Here is a 21,247-nt window from a genome sequence, read left to right on the forward strand (position 1 = left end):
TAAGGATTTCAGGGATCACACATCATTTGATGGGCAAAACCCAAGTCTTTCCAGCCTTACAGCTTCAGCATAGCACCTGAAGGCTGGGTAAGATGATTTTGTTGGGTCAGTCTAAGGTGGAGGCGCCAGCTGGGAGCAACTGAGTGGACAATTGCTCAGCTACGAATGGCTTGTGTCAGTTTTGCTGAGGTTGAAGCACACCTCAGTAAAAAAGAAGAGCTAAGGCAAATAAGATAAATACCTCAAGGTAAATAGGCTGTTTAGAAACAGGCAAAGCTTCATCCAAGGTCCTCCCTCTGACAAAGCAACTTTGTGAAGTTTTGATTTTCTCCCGTATCACCCCTTTGCTTCAATCTGCAATGCTGTATCTGCTCTGCCCCTTTCCCTGCATCCTAGTCAGTACCTTTCCAGGCTTTGGCAAGGGTCTCCTGCTATGCTTGCCATGGTAACCACTCTGCCAAAGTCCCTGAACTTACAAACAGGAGGAGATGCTTTAACTGTTTAGCCCTGTATTATGGCTTCTTTCATCCATTTTAATTCTTTTACCCCACCTAATCTATTAAAATCAGTATGACAGACACAGTCTGTCACAGTATAAATTTCCCTGTATTCCCTCTTTCCTAAGATTCAAAGAAAATGTAGATTTTTGAAGAAAGTAAAATCTCTACCTGTTTCCTCACATGCACATTTCCTTCCACAGGGATGTTGTAAGCACTCCGGATCAGATTCTTAGCAATAAAATAATAATATACTGAAATTACAGATAGGGGAATAATATAAAATATGAGAAATGATGCCATTGAGTGAATTTTGGGATGCAGCCCATCTGAATGAGGGTAAGGAGCGCAGCTGATAAAGGTTTTATTAGTCCCTTTGTCATGGAAAGGGTGCAGATCTGAAAATACTGCTTCAGGGATGGCAAGCAGCATGGATACAATCCAGATTATAGCAGCTCTCACACAAATCTTCATCAGTGCATGTGATGCTTGGATCTCCATTGGCCTTACTATAGCTTTATACCTAAAAAAACAAACAAAAAAGGATATAGTTTATTGACCTCAACATTCAAGCATAGTGTTACTGCTTTTCCCTTCCATTCAGAAATAAAAACACAAACAAAACCATTCTTTACTCAAGACTGGATTTTTTTCTGGTGTTTTTAATTTCAATATTTTCAATAGATTTTTCAATTTAAACTCAGAGCCCCTGTCATCAGTTCATTCAGTTTCATGTGTATTGAGTTCATTTAATTTTTAATTGACCCAACAAAGCACAGGGCTCCCTGACGTTAACAAGTTAATTAATATTAATGACATTAATATGTGTCCAAACAGCATTAAGACAGGAAGTGCAATCATAAACTTCTCTTCCAAAGTGTACAGCAGCTTATATCCCAGAACAGTGTTGAAGAAAACTGGGCTGAGATTTTGACACACTTTTCAAGCTGTGAGTATAGCGGTCTCCTGCAAATCTTATTTTTTCTCAAGCTACAAAGAGCATGCTGCCTGCTTAATTGCTGTTTGGTGGTGTAGCTGGCAAGAGTAGCTCAGGGCATTGAGGTAAAGTAGCCAGAAGTGCTAACTGAGTCTCTTGCAGAAAATCACCATTATTGCTCGCTATTCTATATGCATAGAGACATTTTTTGACTTGAAATGTTGTCTTTCATGACTTCAGCCTTTCAGAAAATTGTACTTTAGAATCCAAGGATATCAAAGAATGAAACTTATTTGAAATTGGTGTGTGTAATGAGAGGAATGGAAAACATCAGAGCTCAATATATGCTGGAGCCCTGCTTTGGCAGGATTTGACACTCCAAGCAAGCCACAACTCACATATGCTTTTAAGGAGCATAGTAGAAGAAAAAAAAGGTGATTAGGAAGGAGTATCTACAGGTTCCACAAACTAGCATGGAGGGTCATTATTATAAGTTACAAACTGTTGGATATTTCTTCCAGGATCTGCCTCACTCTGCCATGGTGTGCTTGGCTCCCCGTTGGTCACTGCTCCCTGGGACTGCTGTGTGCCTGGGTCCCGGGCAGTCCCAGCCCTCTCTGGCATGGCAGGGTACATCCCATCAGCTCCTCAGTCCATCTCTAAGCTCCTTCCAGCCTCCTGGCTCCTGAAGTGGGCACTGGGTGGGAGCAGAGGCAGTGAGCACACACACCCTGCCCCGGTGCAGGTGGCACAGCAGGGCCCCTCCATGCAGCAGCACAAGCCAGGCTCTACAAACACTCCACGAGTCCCCACCTGCTACAGCCTGCATTGTCCTACAGCTCAACATCTGAAAGAGGAGTCTATCAGTCCTGAAGTGTTTTAACTGCTTAATTGCTTTATTTGCAGGGTAAGCATGCATTCAACTTCTGATTATATGCAATATCCTGCTCAGTACACCCAGCTTTCCTCCATGTAGGTATATATGTGTCTACGTATCTTTGTGTATGATTTTAAACACACACGCATATCTATATGCATGTACATTTATGTATACATAACTACACACATAGTTATTTTTATGAAGACTACATCTAGACATTTTATCATTTGCAGGTATTTCTTCATGCAGGTGTGTCCTGTGTAGAGGACTTTTCCTTTCATGTACTACCAGCACTGTGCTCAGTAGTTTGCTGTTTAAACACTTACTCTCCAAGCCCTGCAGCTCCCCTTTTATCCAGCTACAGGGGCCACACACAGTATTTTTAAGGTTTGCTTAGTGCCTCTTTAACTTTCACTCTGAAAACTGTGGATTAAATGGTGTCATAACACAAAACACAATCTTCCAGCACCAGATGATAAACTCAGGCGAAAAACGTCACAGCTCTTAAACAAATATGATGCTCTGGATATTGCAGTCATAAAACAGAAGTGCTAGGCAGATTACTAAAGGAGTGGTGTTAAAATAGCTCCATTTATAGTCTCATTGACCAGATATAGATTATTGACAGAAACATTAGCTCACTGAAAGTCTTCAGTAAATCTTAAAGAAAAGAAATGCAAAAGGAAATTAATAATATATCAAGGTATTAGCAAATTTGGTTGATTCAAAGGTCTTTCTGCAGATGTTTACTGTATGCTTATCAACATGACATGTTGGCATGATTATTTCAGGGATTGTCTTACAAAATATAGACAGCTGAGAAAATATTTTCTAGTATTATGTTCCAGGAAGATGGGTAAGTTAAAGAATATAGAGAAACTGTTTAATTTTTATTAACATTAACAGAGCCAGGGGAGCCAGAAAATTACTTCATTTCAAGTTATTGGCACATTTTAATCAGAGATGGCATACACAAACAATTTAATTTGGACAGAACATAATTAGAAATGTCTAGGAATGCTGGCACTGACTACTAGGCATTTAGTGTATTTTTAAAGCCTCCTACAGTAGATGTAAGAGAAGATATGAGAAAGGTTTTGCTTGCAAAAGGTTCAGTGTAGACCCATGGGATGGGAGTGAAAGAACAGAAAGATAAAACAGAGGAAACAAAGCTAGAAAACAGATTTTGAAAATATTAGTTCCCAGGTGCAGGACCACAGGTAGGTATTTTCTTAATAGCCTGACAATCAAATAAAATTATTTTGCTGACTTTCTGCATGACTTCCTTGATGGTGGGTAAATTTAAGCAGAAATCTCTAGTAATCTGTGTTAGTCTCCAAGTATTGATGTGTGAGTGATCAGTACTGCTGTGGTAGGAATCCCTATTTCCAGCTGCCTTGCTGATGTGTCAGTGGGTCTCTCCAGTTTGTGTTCCAGCATTCCACTCCAGCTCAGGCTCTGAACAGCAGCTGCAGGGGCTGCTCCTGGTCAGGGCACAGGGGATGCTACACATGAGGAATTGGCTCCCCTGGCTGTTGCTTGTGCTGGGACAGCACTAGATTTTCCTGTTGCTGGTGCTCAGGGTGTGAAAAAGCTGCATCTCCTGGTTGGCTCCTGAGTGGGGCTCAGAAATGCCTTCACTCCTTTACTTTTCCATACCACTTTCCTGGCAGGGTCAAGCCTGGGGCTTATAATTTATTTGACATTTCTTCAGAACTTCCTCCAGGTAGACTGGATTTGAGTAGCAGCTTATTCTGCTTTTCAGCATGTGTATTTCCACTTTGTATGTCAAATAATATTTCAAGTTTCCACGGCTTTGTCCTCTGCCATTTGTTTTTCAATGAGTTAGCCTGAGGCATGCAACTTTCCCATATTTAACATCCAGCATGTAAATATTTCAACCCCCTTTGAAGGAAACATTGATGAATATACCTATACACCTTAGAGGAGCCATGGATCTCATGGAACTGAGCTTTCAGGCACAATTTTTAGCCCAGGTCATAACATGGCCTCTGAGAATGTGAGTCACATTGCATGCTCAACTATCTGCAGTAGATCTAGACATGGCCCTGGACTGATTCCCTCTGTTGCTCACACATTCAGTCTCTAATTATTGAATTATTGTTTGAAATATATATATTCTTTTCAGGTAAACTTCTTTCCCTATTGGCTTTTAAAGAATTTTTGGAAAAAGTTTAAAAAACAGAGGTACAACAAAGTCCAAAATTTCAAAATATGCTTTGTGAAGATTCAGTTGAATAAAAAAACACACAGTCAAGAATTCATGCCAGACAGGCCAGATGAAAATGACTGAGTTGCTGATCTGATTGGAAATATGAAAGAGATGCTGCCCTTTACTACTGCTCAGTCTTTGAATTTCTCTGTTCCCACTGGTGAAGCAGCCAGGTTCACTGCAGCTGCCAATCACCTCCCAGCCAGGATGGAGGCCAGTCAGCTCCTTGTCTCACAGTCTCACTCAAGGAAGCCCTCAAAAGAAATTACTCATGGGGCTATCCTAAGTTTTCTTAATGTAATTGGAATTCATGAGGCACTGTGAGGATTCCCCTGTTAAGGAAATCCTCCCCACACCAGCCAGTGTCTCTGGGGCTGTCCCTGTTCTCCAGGGCAGTATTCAAGCCTCCAAGAGAAAGCTGTGAGAAAGGTGATTGTGTTTCTTCAACCCAGAACCCCTGATCACTTTTTAACCTAATCCCAAAAATTCACTGTGGATTGGTAGGAGTCCACAGAGCACATGCATCTCCACTGAATCCTTGAAAACATCTTTTACACAACCCTTAGGATCTCTATCATTCTCATTGAGTAACTGTTTCTCACAACTGAAACTGCTGAAATGACCATAAAACCACTAAAATGTGGCACACCCAAGGTCTTTCTGTGGTAAATACTTTTCCCACTCAGGTTACTGTGCCACAGAAACAGGAAAACTGTGTCATTGTCCCTGTGTTAATAATAATGTAACTAAGGATAGCATCACCTAATGTACTCTAAAGCTTGGAGTATGCAAACATTGGTTAATACCACGCACTTAGCCCTAAAGCTGAAGCTTCAAATACAAACACACAAGTAGCTGCAGCATGAAAAAGACGCTTCCAGATAGACTGTCCAAAGATACCAAACAAATTATGGCCCCAAATGGATATCAGTGTTTCCTAGGTGTAATTTCTGTGTTGGTACAAAAGTATTTTATCCATCTTTGTGCTCCTCAGCTGAGCCAAGAAAATGCATGTCACCTGAAGCATGAACATGCTTTACCTTCAAAGCCATACTGCCTATACATTTCTAAGCATAGAAGGGCTGCTATTTTGTTCTCTGGGGGAAAAAGGATCTTATCCACAAAGATTGAGGCCTCTGCGCTTCCTTCATGGCTTTTTCCTGTCACCTTCATCCACTTACTTATGCCTGCTACAGCAGCCACAAAAATTAAATGAAAACAACTAAAGCATGGCTGGAGGGGGAATCAGATGTTTCCCTGGGATTTTAAATTAATTTAGCTCCATATGGCTAAGTCTCTGGTTTTGTGTTTTTGTTTTTTTTTAGGGAAGTAACTTTATGCTGTGTGGAGAAGCTGGTGCTATAGGGAGCCTCAGCTTGCTCTCCTCTCCATGACTGCTTGGTACTGATGCCTTTCTTCTTTCCCTTATGACATCAAGGAATGCTAATGTAGATGACCCAGGAGTGTAGGGAGAGAAAATGGCTGAAAAAGACTCTGCCACACGGTACTGCCCTTTTCCAGCTCTGTCCTTCCAAGCACATCCATCTTTCTACAACTTAACATCACACTTGCAAGAAATGTAAGAGGAAAAATAGGTCTGCCCATCTTTCCTCCAGAGAAAAGGGAGGTGCCCCTCCAAAATGAATTTGCAGGAGTACTTAAATGTCAAGAAAAGTTTCCTCCAAGTAGTATCATCTGTTACTATGCCCTACACCTTTTATATAAAAAGATCCTGTGCCCCACTCCTGAATTTTTATCGTGGTTTAAAATCCAAGTGTATTAAAACCTGTTCAAACACGATTTCAGAAGCTTTGCCCACTGTTGCTTTATTACTAATCCCACTGTTTAGACTGCATGAAGCTGGTGCAAAGATGTACACATTGCTACTTTCTTTCTCTCTGAAGGGAGAAAGAAATCCACTTACAAAGTTTTGAATCTATTTGAACTGTGCTCTATTTTGAGAAGTTGAACTAATTTTAAACTCAGACTTAAATAAAAAAGCAGGGATTGGCTGGAACAGACTGATGTCTTACAGAAGCAGTCATGGAAATTGCTGAGAAGTGAAAACTCTGAGTTCCTCCCAGTTCTAGAAACTGAGCTCCTGAAATTGCCATGACTTCCTGTCTGCAAGGATGGAAGAACTGCCTCTCAGTCAGCATGTCCCCCATACTTCTTCTGTTCCCACTTGTAACTGAATCCCTGGTAGTAAGAAAAGTGCAATTTGCCGTCCCTCTGATCCAAAGTCATCTGTTTCCATTTGCAAGGTTAATGGCACATTGGTCTGGTCCTGGCCTGAGAACAGACCAAACACAAATCCTTCCATTAAGATTTTGCAATTAAGTTCTAAGAGCATCACATTAATGTTTTGCCCACATAATATGAAGGACTGTCTCAATTACCATGCAAAAAAGCCTCAGGCAACAGAGAAAAACTGATGCCATGGAAAAACTACATAAATGAAGAAGATGGAGCCCTGTTGAGTGTGAAGCTCCACCTGGAAAGCAAGAAAAGAGTCTTGTTAAATATACCAAGAAATTTATGACAAATGTAATCCACAAACTTTCTTTATTGTTTCCACCATGGATATTATGAATATTTATAGCTCTGAAGACAATTCAGTAAATCCACAAAATTGCTAGACTGTCTAACCCATCAACACACTCCGACAACCTATTCCAGGTCTATCTGCTTTCTGCATACTTAGTTTAGATTATCATTATTATGCATGATTCTTGAGTGAACATCTGTTATTAAAATCTTTAGTAAATTGCATATGGGCACAAAGACATCTCTAATGGGCAAATCTTAAATACATTGGCAGGTACTGCCTATTTTGTCTTTTTATTAATTTAACATTTAAATGGAAAGAAAAAGGAGGTATTGATGGAAGTGGCACAGCTCTTACTTTTAAAGCATATGTTCAAAATTCAATCTGTATCTGTATACTGCTACATTATCCTGGAATATGGACAAATAAAAATCTCAGTTTACAAATGCCTAAATTCAGACAAAGTGTTTTAGAGACCACTGGACTGTACTGCATACTGGTGAAGGAGACCTTAAACATTAATCATTTGATAGTGAAAGTGTTATTCCTAATCATAATCATCAACAACTTAAAATATTTCAGAAATTAACTATACATATGAGAACTATACATACATATTATACATATGAAAATCCATAATACAATGGATTAAAAGGTTACTGCAGGAAACAGTGTGACTTCCATGGACATCAGAAGAATGCCCTTTACACCCAGGGTAGTTATTCCCAGAAGGTGATCTTCAGCTTCATGCCAGGTTAAAGATTTTAGTGGGGCCAGCTTCATGGATCCTTGCAAACAGATGTGAGACCTGCTGTCTGAAGGAGGGCTGGGACCCATCCATTTACAGAACCACAGAATATGCTGAGCTGGAAGGGACTCACAAGGATCACTGAATCCAACTCCTAGCCCTGCACAGGATACCCTGAGAGCCAGACCTTGTGCCTGAGAGCATTGTCCAAATGCTTCTTGAAGTCTTGTCAGGCTCAGTGCTGTGACCACTTCCCTGGGGAGCTGTTCCAGTGCCTGACCACCCTCTGGGTGAAGAACCATTTCCTGATATCCAACCTAAACCTCTCCTGACACAACTTCAGGCCATTCCCTTGGGTCCTGCCACTGGTCACCACAGAGCAGAGATCAGTGTCTGCCCCTCCTCTTCCCATCACGAGGAAGTTATAATTGCAGTGAGATCTCCCCTCAGTCTCCTCCAGGCTGAACAGACCAAGGGACCTCAGCCACTCCTCACACGGCTTCCCCTTGAGACCCTTCACCATCTTTGTTGCCCTCCTTTGGATGCTCTGTAATAGTTTAATATCTTTTTTATATTGTGGTGCCCAGAACTGCCCCCAGCACTGGAGCTGAGGCTGCCCCAGTGCAGGGACAGAGGGACAATCCCCTCCCCTGCCAAGGGACAATCCCCTCCCTTGCCTGGAGGGCGACGCAGGGCCTGATGCCCCCCTGGACATGGTTTGGAAACATCCTTTCATTTCAAAACTGGCAAGCTCCCACTCAGCTGCCCAGCACCAGCCAAGCACTGCACACATATTAATGTGCTCAGTGCCTGGGTGCAGCCAGAGGGATGTTCCTGCCTGAGCCATGTGGCACCAGAGCACGCGCTGGTGTCAGGGTTGTGATGTGCTGAGCGTCTGGAGGCAGCTGGGACAACTGGGGCTGGCACAGAGCCACCTGCCATGAGAAGGAGCAGGCCCCAGGGGTGTTTCCATCCAGGGCTCTACTGCCTCAGCCCATCTCCAGGGATGCCAGCAGCTGGGAGTGGGAGATGTGCAGGCCTGAGGATTGAACAGTGACCAGGGCAACTAAAGCTGCAGCCTCAGACATGGACTCCTCATTTCCCCAGAGAATCTGCCTTATTTCTGCTGAAAGCACCACCTTTGGTGCAAAAAGACAGAATCACTGAGTAATCTAAGCAGGTGGCATAACTGCTGGGTATCCCACAGAGCCAGTTATAGAAATTCATTAGAGTTTCTAAAAATGGCAGTTGCTCAACAGAAAAAGTCCTGCCTGTACAATAAATCAATATTGTACCTCGTTTTGATAGAGAAAGAAGAGCTCATCATTGACCTAAAAATTAGCACTTCCATAAGCTATAGCAGCTGTGGTTTGCTTATATTAGTTTTTTTGAAATAGAATTAAAGCTATATGTATTTAGAACCAAGGCCATGTTGGATGAGGCTTTGGGCAACCTGGTCTACTGGAAGGTGTTCCTGCCCACTTCTGGGGGGTTGGAAGTAGATGACCACTAAGGTCTCTTCCAACCCAAACCATTCTATGATTCTATGATTATGTTAACTTTAGAGAAGCAGATTTCCTAAAGTTAAAAGCAGTTTTCAAATTGACTGACTGAGAACACAAATCTAAAGGGGTATCACTAACTATACATCAGTCACTGACTTCCAGCCTGCTCCCTGGTGTCTCCTTCCTTGCCATGAAAAAAGCATGGCAAAAAGCTGCCCTGGATAAGAGAAAAGGAGGAGTCATGCTAAAACCTCAAAGAAGTAATTAAAAATCAATATGCAACAGATGGGAAAAAAAGCAAAAGTAAATGACAGCAAGTATTGGAGTTTTAAAATGTTCATGACTGATAAGGGAAGCTGAAGGAGCCAACAAATTATCAAAGGTCCCTCTGCAACAGACAAATGTGCATTTTTAAATACATCAGGAATAAAAAAAAAATCAGTAAGGCAGGCATACCCATAAATAGTGAAGATATAAACAATGATGAGACAAAGTGAAAAGCAGTAACTTGATAGTCATCTTCAGGACCAAATGAGCAGGAGATCTGTGTGGTTCTATACTATCTGTGCAGCACTACAGATGTGGCAGAAATCTTGTGAGCTGTATTAAGGAAGCTGTGAGCCAACATTTGCTAACACAAACTAATTTCACACCAGCAGGCCTGAATAATTTACACCTGGGAGTACTAAAGGAACCAGCTGAAGAACAAGTGGAGCTAATTTTTTTACAAATCTTGAAAAAGTAGTGAATTTTCTCAGAAGTGGAGAACTGGCTTCAAAGATATGATGTTCAGAAAAACTGGATGGTGTGACTAAGAAAAGTGCAAATATTTGTGCTGCCCATGGCCAGTTGCAGAAGGAGTAAGAGATAGGTTAATCCTGCTAACAGGTGATAATTAATAAGTCTGTCTTGTTTAACACAGAGCAGATGTCAGCATTGTTTTATCTTGTCACAACATAACAGGGGGTGTAAATAGGGTGTGAGCCATGCTGGTGTACAGAGGAGCTGCAGCTTTTGTGGGCATGTTGGCACAGGTGACTGTGCACGTAGATATGCACATGTGTGAACCAGGGTACATGTCCTATCTATGCAATCCCTGTCCCACTCCTGCAGGATAGGGTTAAAATGAGGACTCCTGGTCTGGGAAGGGGGGAATTCCAGGTGGAGACCCTGAGCCCCATGCTTCCCTAGCAGTGCAAAAAGCATGGTGGTAAAAAGCAGTGTGTGGAACCATTTGTAGCCTGGGTCCTGGGCACTTTCTCTAGCTGCAGTGTTATTTATTGTGTGTATCACCTGCCTTGAGCAGGCTATAAAACCTTGGCTGGAAAAGTTTGCAGATGACACAGTGGCTAACCAGACTGAGAACGTTGTAGAGTCATTGGGGTAAATGGCCATAGTCTAAAACAAACCATTTTAACTCAGTTATGTGTAAAATGGTAAATACAGGAGCCAAGTGAGCTGGAGATGCAAAAAAAATAGTAATCTGTTAAGAAGAGATAAAAGAAGACATCAGAGTGACTCTTCTGCATGTGACAAAATGAGATATCCTGTGGGATTCTCATGGTGTCATGGCTTTAGTGTAATTCCATATAAAGCTAAGCCAGTTATATGATCCTTAAATCCCTTCTGTAGTTTCAGTAAATGTAGGTGCCATAAGAGATCATTATCACTACATGAACCTTCAGTAGAATGTAGGGGCTGAACAATCAATTGCTATCCTTGACTGCTCTAATCATAGAGCCATAGAATAGCTTGGTTAGGAGGGGACCTTTAAAGGATTAACAAGCCCCCCGCAGTAAGCAAGAATATCTTCAATTAAGTCAGGGTGCTCAAGGACCCATCCAAGCTGGCTTTGAACACTTCGAGGGGTGGGGTATCCACCACTTCTCTGGGCAAGCTCCCTCCAGGGCCTTACAACCCTCACCATAAAAAATTTCTTCCTTATGTCTAACTTAAACCCACTGTCCATTGCCCCTCATCCATTACAGGCCTTCGTAAAAAGTTCCTCTGTCTTTCTCATAAACCCCTTTAAGCATTGAAAGGCTTCAATCAGATATCCCCAGAACCTTCTCTTCTCCAGACTGAACAACCACAATGCTCTCAGCCTTTCAGGTTTGCTGTGAGTTGGGTTATTATGCAGTGGTTAGAGGTCAGACAAATTTCAATTTGAAACATGACCTGAGTTCTAAGAGGACAGGGTAACAGAGTGCCAGACACACCAGAGGCGGCAGAGTGATGTATGTGCCTTTAGTCTGACTGCTCAGAAAGCAGCCTTGGGTCACTGGAAAGATTTGTTTTAATCCAAATCCTGTGAAATACTCAGTAGCCTCTGTGCACAGGTGGGGGCAAGAACTACTGCTGAGTTGATGGCTAATGTGGTATCTCCTAGTCCTGCATCCACATCTCTGGTTCTCCCAAATAATTTAAACATTCATGTCTCAATCTCATGCTTCAGGGTTCTTGAAGGTGTGAAGAAATTTTTTTTCTCTCAGAGTGTCATGGTACTGCTTTCTGTCCTGCTTTCCCAGAGCTGCAGAGACTGACTGTGGACAGAGGGCAAGTGAGAACAAGATGGCCAGAGCTCTACTGATGCTTCTCCCTTTGATGCTCCACAGTTTTCTGCAGTCCAATTAAACTGATCACTAGCCTGGCATAGGAGGGGAGTTTCAGCAAGGCACCTCCAGCTTTCTGCTTTTCTCTACAGCAGAGCACTTGGCTTGCTGCTGGGATGCCTTCAGGTGCCTCAGTACTGTGAGAGGCCCATGGGCTGTTCCTGTTTTCTGCCCCATGGCACAGGGATTTTGAGAGCCCTTGCTCTGCTTGAGATCCTGCTCAGCAGACTGTGGGGGGGTTACAGAGCCTGCTATGAGCAGGAGATCACAGCCCATGGTGTCCCAGATTGTACAGGGTGAGGTGGGCACCTGGGTGTCAAACTGCTGAAAAACAATGTGGGGGGCTCCATAGGGACTGTGGTGAAGTCTCTTTCCAAAATAAAGGAAAACAGGTTATTGCAAGGGTCGTCTCTGAGCAAAGCAGTTACTGGATGCTTCACAGCGTGGTTGTGCTTGCTTCTACTTTTTCAGCTCAGCTACCTCCTACTTGTCTCAGCCAGGCTCTTGTCCACATCTGAACATCAAACAGTAAGACATGAACGGATGAGTCCACAGTAAGCTCATCTCCTTGCTTGAGTGATGGTGAAATCCCAGCCCACTGCTGGGACACACAGCCGGCAAATTCTCTGCAGCCGGTTGCTCTCCTTAATAACAGTGTGTAGAGCACCTCGTACTATGAGACCATGACAACTGATTGGGGGTTTTAGGTTTTACTGAAATGTAAACAATAGGTATCTGACTTTTCTTCCTTTTGATTGCTTAAATATTGACAGTCTCCAGCACATTAGCACTGACTCTAAACTCAGATTTCCGTACTAGTCCACTGCTATAAATGAAAGCTCTAATCTTCCTGGTTTATAGAAGTGCATCCATTGTGTTTTGGCCATCTGCTCTGGTTAATCAAGATATTAAGAAAGTTTGTGCTCTTTGATCAGTTGCTCTTGGTGCAGATGGATTCAGGGGCTGAGGAAATGAGAGCTAAAACTAAGGGTGTAAAGAGTGTTTATATTACACTGACACAGTGTCCAGAAACCAGGATCAGCTGAAGAAGACAGGTGTCCATCACCCTGCATCCATCAGCACATGAAGGGCAGCAGCACAGACACTGTGCCAGTGGCAAGAGTGGAAATGGGGCTGCCGGGTGCTTCAGAGTGAGGGAAGGCTTTGGGCTGGCCCCCAAAGTCCCTCCAGTTTTCTTCCCTGTGACTAGAATGCCCAGAATACATTCTAAATTACTATGGACTTGGCACTTTACAACTGATGGTATTCTTTAAAATGTCATTATATAAATGAACTCAGGGAAATCTGAGTTGATTTTTCATAGCTTTTTATTACCATGGCATGCTTCCCTTAGTCCAGCAGTAGAGATATAAACCAGTGATTGTAAAGTAAAATAAATGAACTGGCACATAGATATTACACCTCCTGTAGTATTGTAGGTAATATTAATAGTAGGGTCTGGAGACATCTAAATCACAGAAGAGATGAGTCCACTAAACAAAGACATTTGCATGTTTAAAAGCGTTTGTAGAAATTCTAGATTTGTTTCTTTCCTTGCACTGCTGCTTTTTTTTAGAAGTGTTGTTTCAAAGTTTTATTTCTTAGATAAAAAAACCATCATATGAGTTCAGAGGAACATCAAAATTTGTGTTTGTGGTGCCATTCCAAGGGACCCAGCAGAGCTGAGACCCTGCAGCATTCCTGCATCCATCCCTGCACCCAAGGCACTAAGGAAAAAGCTAACATCCTCATCTCAGGCATCCCACATGAGTGCAACCCTGCTGTCTGCAGCTGGTTGTACCACTGTAATCCGCCTAATCTCCCGTGCAATGTCACTGCACATATCTCAGAACGCTGTCACTCCCACCACGGGCTGCAGGCACGCTGCAGCATCCCAGGGCTAGAATCCACGGAATCCAAGGAGCTTAAAGTAAAGATGCTGCTTGTAAACTCCAATTACATTTCACATGACTCTGCTGTGTGCTTGTGAAAACAGCATTGCTTCAGGAAGGTTTCGCTGCATGAGCACCGGGGCATTTCGATCTTTTACCATGCCGGCCTAACAGGGAGGAACGATGATCAATGCTTGACAGCCTGGCTAATTCAAATGCAAATTTACGTACCCTGCCAGTCACGGGAGAAAGCCAATTAAATAAAGACATCTCCCATGACACGGGCAATTAAACAGTTGCTTTTCCTCTTGCTGTGCAAAGATTTTCCTTAATCTCCTGTCCCTTGCTGAGACAGCCTTGGCTTTTCTGCCTGGGCTAGAAGCTCAGGTGTCACTGCTCTCACGGCTGCCTCTGTACCGCTGAGGAGGAGGGCAGAACTCAAACTCCCGTTTTTTCTGGGATAAACGGAGCAGTAGCTGAAGAAACCACTGGCTCAGCAGTGCAGAGCAGCAGGGCAGACAGCTGTCCTGCTCTGCCAACCTCATTTACAGTGTTTCTAAAACACACAAACATCATGCACATACATGGGCTGCTTGTTTCCTCGCTCCGCTCTTGTATACTCAGCACCGGCGCCTTATCACTCATGGAAGGTGGCTGGAAGCACAGCACACGCCTTAACCCTCTCCTGGCTGCTCTGAAAATCTGACACACTTGCAGGAAAACAGGTGTTTCCTGACAGCTCCCACTGCTCCTGCAAAAGCAGCTAGACAGATGCAAGCACTGTGCAGACAGTGGAGTGGTCCCAGAGGAAATACATTTATATAATACTGTCAACTTTTTTTTTGTCCTTTCTTACGTATTTTCTGAAATAACAATGAAATCTGAAAGAAATCTCATGATTGTACACAGACCCATCCTAAGCACCCGGGGATGTTCTGGCTGTGCCTTGCTGCTCAAACCTGGGCAGGCATGCTCAGCTGTGTCTCTATGTGCACAGAGCACTTGCAGGCTGGGAAGCTCCCATGCCAGGAAAAGCTGATGTCAGCAGTTTGTCCCTCTGTTTCTCCTTGAGAAATGTGCAAGTGAACAATCAATCCTCTCGACAACTTCTCATTCTGGTGGGTCAAACCACCGAGTAGCTTTAGGTGCTCTGTGCTGGAGGCTGGCACTCAGTCAAGTGTTTGCAGTTACTGGCAGATGAGAGATTCCTAACACATGGCAAAGTGGAAATGGAAATAATGAAAGTATACCTCAGGAAGGCACATACTGATGCACTGATGATGTGAGTGCAAGAACCTACTAAAATGGGGCTCCTCATTTTCAGAAGGTGATCCAACGAAGCCAGGCTGATCTGTGCCATTGTTGTAAAGCACCAGAAATGTCTCACACTCACATACTCTCTCTGCCCATCACACCTACCCCCTGCCTTTCACCCTGTGTCTCAATGCTCATGTCTCTGGAAATGACGCTCTTGTATCACACTCTAATGCTTTTCTTTACACATCAGAATTCTGCTCGCTGTGATGTCTCAGGCATCACCATGATATGTTCAGTAATGCCAGCAGTTGTTTCCATGTTTACTTTTGTCAATGGAAGGATGCTGAAACCAAGAGGGTTTTATGATAACTTTTTGCAAATGATGAATTATAGACAGAAAAGATCTGTAGTACACTGACAAGTGTCCCTTTCCTTGGAGACAGTGCCATGGAATAGCAACAAATATCTCTAACATAATCTTCTTTACAATGCATTTTTGTTTTCCTTACACCCCTTAAAACACATTACAGCTTTAGAAAGACATATTTTCCTTAAGAGATACTTATTGTTTTCTCAACATTTTCTTCAGAGCGGTCAGAGGGGATCCAGACACCACATCAAGCATCACATCAAACTCAGGAGCAAAAGTGCATGTGGTCTTTCAGTAGTGCAGGTTTTTTCTACCTTCATAGCACTTTAAAGCATATTGCTTTAAGACTTTTATCTACACATAGGCCTGTTTGTCATCTGCTACTGGGACAGACAGTGCTATTTTTATATATCCCAACACAGAGGAGAGGACAAACATATTGACCATTCTGTCTCTGAAACACCAAGGAGCTCCTGCTTTCGTTGAGACTGTAAAAAGTATATTGAAATATGTGTGTGAACTACACTGAAATCTGAACAAAAGTAGTCTGATGTTTTAAAGCAGCTTAGCAAGGGACAGTGGCATGCAAGAGACTACCCAAAGCAAACCTAGTTTCACTTATTTGTGAGCAGGGATACAACCCCATGTCTTTTTTGATCACAACAAAACTGAAGTCATTTTTCACTCAGTACTTCTGTGTCACTTCAGCATGGTAACAACATGTTCCTTAATCTCTTTTGGAAGCATTCAGAAAGTAAACCAACATATTTACTGCACATTATTTTTTACTAAACATTATTGAAAACTGAAGTTTCTGAACCAACAACACAGATCAGTTTTGATTGGATAAGGGGCAAACTGTTTAACCAAGGGAAATACACTGGCTGTGGCAACTGCGATTCCTGCTTTCAGGCAAGCTCATTTGAATATTTGAAAAATATTTTATGAAATATTGTCTCACATATTATTAACTTTAAGGAAGCAAGCCACTAGAAAGAAATGATTCTCATTGCACTTTAAATTGCTGCTCCAGTGCCTTCACACTTCATGAAGTATGGATCAATTATCTTTTTGGCAAATATGAACACGCTATCTTTTAGCAGAGCTCCATTAATGGCATTTTCTTTCTGTGGTCTTTAGCTTTAGCTTGATCTGCTCTTGTCTCTCTTTGAATTAATGTAGACTATTAGCTAAATTGCACAAACAGTTCAGAAAAAGTATCCTGTGTTCAGTCTGCATCCTCCTCAAGTTGTCTGATTCATCAGAAATCACCTGAGGTGGTTCTTCTTCCCTCATCACATTAAAAAGAAACATTTTACCCGAAAATACAAATTTATAATTGTGCATTTTATGGAGTCATAATTATGCAGGTTTCTTTTCAAGGCAACAGCAGCCAAGCTTACCTGTCAGCTGAGAGAGCAGTGAGAGTAAATACTGACACCCCTACAGAGGTGAGCTGTATGAAGGGAATAAGTTTGCATCCTGTTCTGCCAAACAGCCACTCATCAGCAAGGTACCTGCTGGCATCCACAGGCACACAAGTCACTAAAAGCAGCAGGTCTCCCAGAGCCAAACTGGAAATGAACAAATTAGGGACATTTCTCATGGATTTCACAGTACAGAAGATCTTAATCAAAGTGATATTGCCAATAAGGCCTATCAGAATGATGATCCCGTAGATAGTGGGGATGGCGTAGAGGAACGCTGGGTAGAACCAGTCTTCCCCCAGGAGGGAGAAGTTTGCACTCTGGTTCACAGAGATGTTATAGAAAATAAAGTTATCTGTTTCTAGGTCTAGCAGAAGGCACTCTCCAGATGCCATCGTCCTACTTTGCTCTTCTCGGAAAACAGCTTTCTTCTATGGAAGTCCCCAAATTCCTCAAATTAAATTCTTGCTTCAATTTTGCTGCTCCTTGCTGGCTTTAAACAGTCAGAAGAGTTTAAAAGTCATATCACTTTGTGACACATCTTGTCAATAACCCAACCAAAAAGCACCTGCAGCTTGCTCCACAGTCCTGTTTCCATAAGGTGGAAAGTAGAACCTGTTTTAGCATTGTTTGAATTGTGAAACTTGCCTTTTCCTCCTCGACTTCTCTTGCTGTTAAGTATTCCTCAGCTCTGGAAGGCCAATTATCAAATTCAAGGGCCAGCAAGTGGCAGGCATTTTCGCAAACGGGGCTGGTTAAACTCGCAGTTTCGGCTGTGCCCGGCGGCTCCGAGTCCGAAAGCCGGCAGTTACAGAAAGCAAGAACTTTGGGGAGTCGCTGCCGCGCTGCATTGCCAATCTCTCCTGCTTTCGCCGCCTGCCATCGCCAGCCGGATTTAAAGCGAGGGGGGAAAGCGGGGCTCGGCTGGCGGCTGGGATCCTATAGGCAGGATGTTCTGGACGTCAGTCCTTGCGCTGCTTCCCGGGGAGTGCGCGGGCTGCCGGCGGCGCTCCGGGAGCGGGGGAGCGGCGGGAGCGCGGCCGCCTGCTGGATGCTCCGGGCAGCGCCGCCCTTAACCCTTCCGCTGACAAAACGCACATCTATCTGCTCACTCTGGGCTCCTCACCGGCTCCACACACACTCCCTCCCCCCAAAAAACCCAACCCCAAATCTCCCCCCTCCCAAAAAAATCCAACCCCAAATCTCCCCCCCCAAAAAAACCCAAACCCAAATCTCCCCCCCCCCCAAAAAAATCCAACCCCAAATCTCCCCCCCTTCCCGAAAAAAACCCACAAAGTCCCCCAAACAAGCCACAAAAAGCCTCAAACCCACCAAAACCAAACAGCCGTACCCCATACAAATCAACCAACGAAACAAAACCCAACCCAGGCAATTTCATACTGCAAACAATGTGTTCAGGAAAGCCATCCCACCTTCTTAACTAAAAGCACACCTATTTTTCTTGCACTCTGGTATCCAATTATTCCAGTGAAAGAGAATGATGATATAAAGCCAAATTCATCTTCCCCTCTCCTCCCTAGGCAGGTGAAATTAATAAAGCCAATTAGGATAAAACCCAACATTGTTGTTAAGGTAGGCAAATGAATATTAGCACTGTGAGCCTGAAGTTTTACAGGGAAACCTTAACTCCACACACTTTTATGTTAATTTTTTAATTTGGAGGTAACAATGCCAAGAGACAAAGTACACCATTCTATGCAATAATTTATATTTATGAGGTATCCATCATATTGGCATCCATAGATAATGCATGTTGAGATGAAACAGAAAGACATTTTCTTGGCTTATAACAGTCTGAAAAAACTCCTTCTAAGAACTGAATTAAGATATAACTGTTACTGATGCCTTACTGTTTTATAACAGGCTATTTATGAATTTATAGGAGAACTTTCTGGACTGCAGAGATACATAGTTAATTTGGAAACCAGCCTGCAGAATTAAATGAAGCTGCAGTTTAAATTTTCTCTCCCAACTGCTAATTTTTGCAGGCAAAAGAATGTTTCACCAACTGCTAGAGTTACTTGGAAGTGAAAGGGGAGGCGATTCAAAACCGGCATTAAAGTGTGGTACTGGTTTCTGCACAAAAGAAGCATTTCAGGACACATTCTGGAAAATCTCCAGGGGTTTGAAAGTGGTGTCCCAGGGTGGGATTTGAAGCAGGAGGCTTCAATAGATGTTTTTCTGCCTCATTCTCGTGACCTGGGTCAGTGTTTTCAGCTGTCCACTCTAAGTCAACAAAGGACTTATGTGTACTCTTAACTTTAAGTAGGGCTACTTCCATATGTTTTGCAAGCCAAACACACATGGCAGTGCTGTGCTGACAGCTTGAGAGTGCTGAGGAGAAGCCAAATTTTGTAGTGCTCCTTTCAGACAGAAGCCTGCTTTTAAGAAAAGGCTGGAGGTTACCATGGTTAAAAGCAGAGGACGCAGAGCAACTGTGCCCATTCTGATCGGGGCACACGGGCACTTGTGCGGGTCAGGGCCAGCTCTGGGCAGGGCTGCCAGGCTGGCTGGGTGCCACCGGGAGGCAATGCCATATTTGGCACAGCAGAGCCAAAGGCACAGAGAGGAGCTGTGGAGCTACTGAAGCAGCCCTGCCACACACCATGGTGGGACACCTCTCCAGAATATCCCCCCAGCATACCTGGGAGCCTGGTGATAGGGGCTGCATGACAAAGGATGCACACCTCCCCCTCCCTCCTCCAACATTGTGCCTTCTGAGCATTGGGATAAAGGGGACAGGACACTTCTGGAAGTGGGAGCAGCCACTTGGTATAATCCTGATGGACCCCTGTGCCCAGCAGCCTGGTCAGTAGTTGGCAGTGACCTACCCTGAGTAGGAGGTATGGACTTGTCTCCTTTCCCGTTCAAATTACTTGTTGACACTGAGATTTGTAAACCCACCACTCAGAGATAGAACATCTCTAGCTTGTAGAGCCTTCCCATTCTGAGGAGGCTGTAATCTGATTGCAAGACTCCTCCTGTGGGACATCTGATAAAACCCCATGGCCCCAGGTCTGCTTGCTCCCAGCTCTCTGGGCTCTGCTCAGGCTCTCAGGCCCCTGCTCCCCCTGGCACAGGGCGGGGGAATAAAATGGACTCTCGTGCTACATGCAAAGACTTGTCTCGTCTGGTTTCCCTGGTGCCAGTTGTGGCATCCCTGGATCATGATCACATCACTGCTGCCTCCTCAGAACATCACAAGCCCCCCCCCCCCCCGAGTTGCCCCCCTGGATGAGCTCGGTGCCCTCGGAGAACCACCCCTACCATGGGCTGCATGGGGGGCCAGGGGGTCCCTATAGCCTCCCCCAGCCCATAGCAGGCAAAATGTCTGGGCACTTCCATAAGCATATCACCTCTGTGTTCCTTTCAAGATCCCAAGCCCCTCTCCAAAGGACAGTAAGCATCAATACCCCAGTTTCACCGCTGGAGTAAACTGCATGCATTAAAAAACTCCAAAAACAACAACAACAACAACAAAACCAACACAAAACAAAAGAAAACAAAAACTGGTACAAAGTTACTTAACAAGCTGTTGGCAGAGTTGTGAACAGAATGATGCAGGGCTTGTGAGCCTGGGCCTGCATTATAATGGTTTCTGGTTGGACGATGGGAGATTCCACACATCCTTTCAGTAGATGCTTTTATTTAATCTCTCAGCCTTTGTCCAACCTCCAAATGACAGCTGCAAAGAGAAAACTTTCTTTACTGTGCATAGTGGGGGAGATTTGTAGAAGTTTGATGGGCAAAATTTTCAAAAGCACTTAAGCCTACATGAAAGGTAATGAAATTTAGGCCCCTACATTGCTTATGAGTGTATCACCTGGAAGTGGAGACAGAGTTTCAAACAACTGCAGTCTGCATTGAGAAAAGTACACGAGGACCCACTTTGCAAAGGTGCTTGGAGAGCTGCAGCTGCCACAATCACTGCTCCTGGAAGATTTTCAGAGCCCTAGCAGCCAGTGTGCCGAGGTCTTTTGTAAGACACTGATCATGTGTTCTACCTATCTAAATGGACCACTTTGGAAAATCTAATGCAACAGGGGATTCTGTGAGGTTCCATAGGAGATGATCTGTTGATGGGAGCCAGAGAATGCTGGTGTGGCCACCAGCAGACCCTGAGGCTGGCCCAGCCATCACCTTGGAGAGCAGGAGCAACCTGCTGCACCAGGGTGGGCAGCCCATGCAGCATCCCCCACACCAGGCACCTCCCACATGCAGGGAACATGGTGGCAATGGGAAATCACCTCCTTGGAGCTCTGTGCCAGGGGCGTCATGGTTGCTTGTGTGACTTTCCTTTGTATCAAACTCTTCCCATCT

General features: G+C 43.8%; 1 protein-coding gene across 1 annotated transcript in view; it reads right to left on the reverse strand.

Annotated features, from left to right (window-relative positions):
• GRPR (gastrin releasing peptide receptor) overlaps positions 1–17,975 on the reverse strand; it is a 29,689-nt gene extending 11,714 nt beyond the window's left edge. The window contains exons 1-2 of the mRNA XM_005484319.4: positions 16,883–17,975; positions 669–1,020 (exon numbers count right to left, since the gene is read on the reverse strand). Coding sequence (XP_005484376.1) covers positions 669–1,020; positions 16,883–17,301 — 771 coding nt within the window. The 5' untranslated portion in view covers positions 17,302–17,975. The remainder of the gene's footprint in view (positions 1–668; positions 1,021–16,882) is intronic.
• Positions 17,976–21,247: the final 3,272 nt, after the last annotated feature.

The sequence above is a fragment of the Zonotrichia albicollis genome, chromosome 2 (genome assembly GCF_047830755.1).
Source record: "Zonotrichia albicollis isolate bZonAlb1 chromosome 2, bZonAlb1.hap1, whole genome shotgun sequence".
NCBI lineage: Eukaryota > Metazoa > Chordata > Aves > Passeriformes > Passerellidae > Zonotrichia > Zonotrichia albicollis.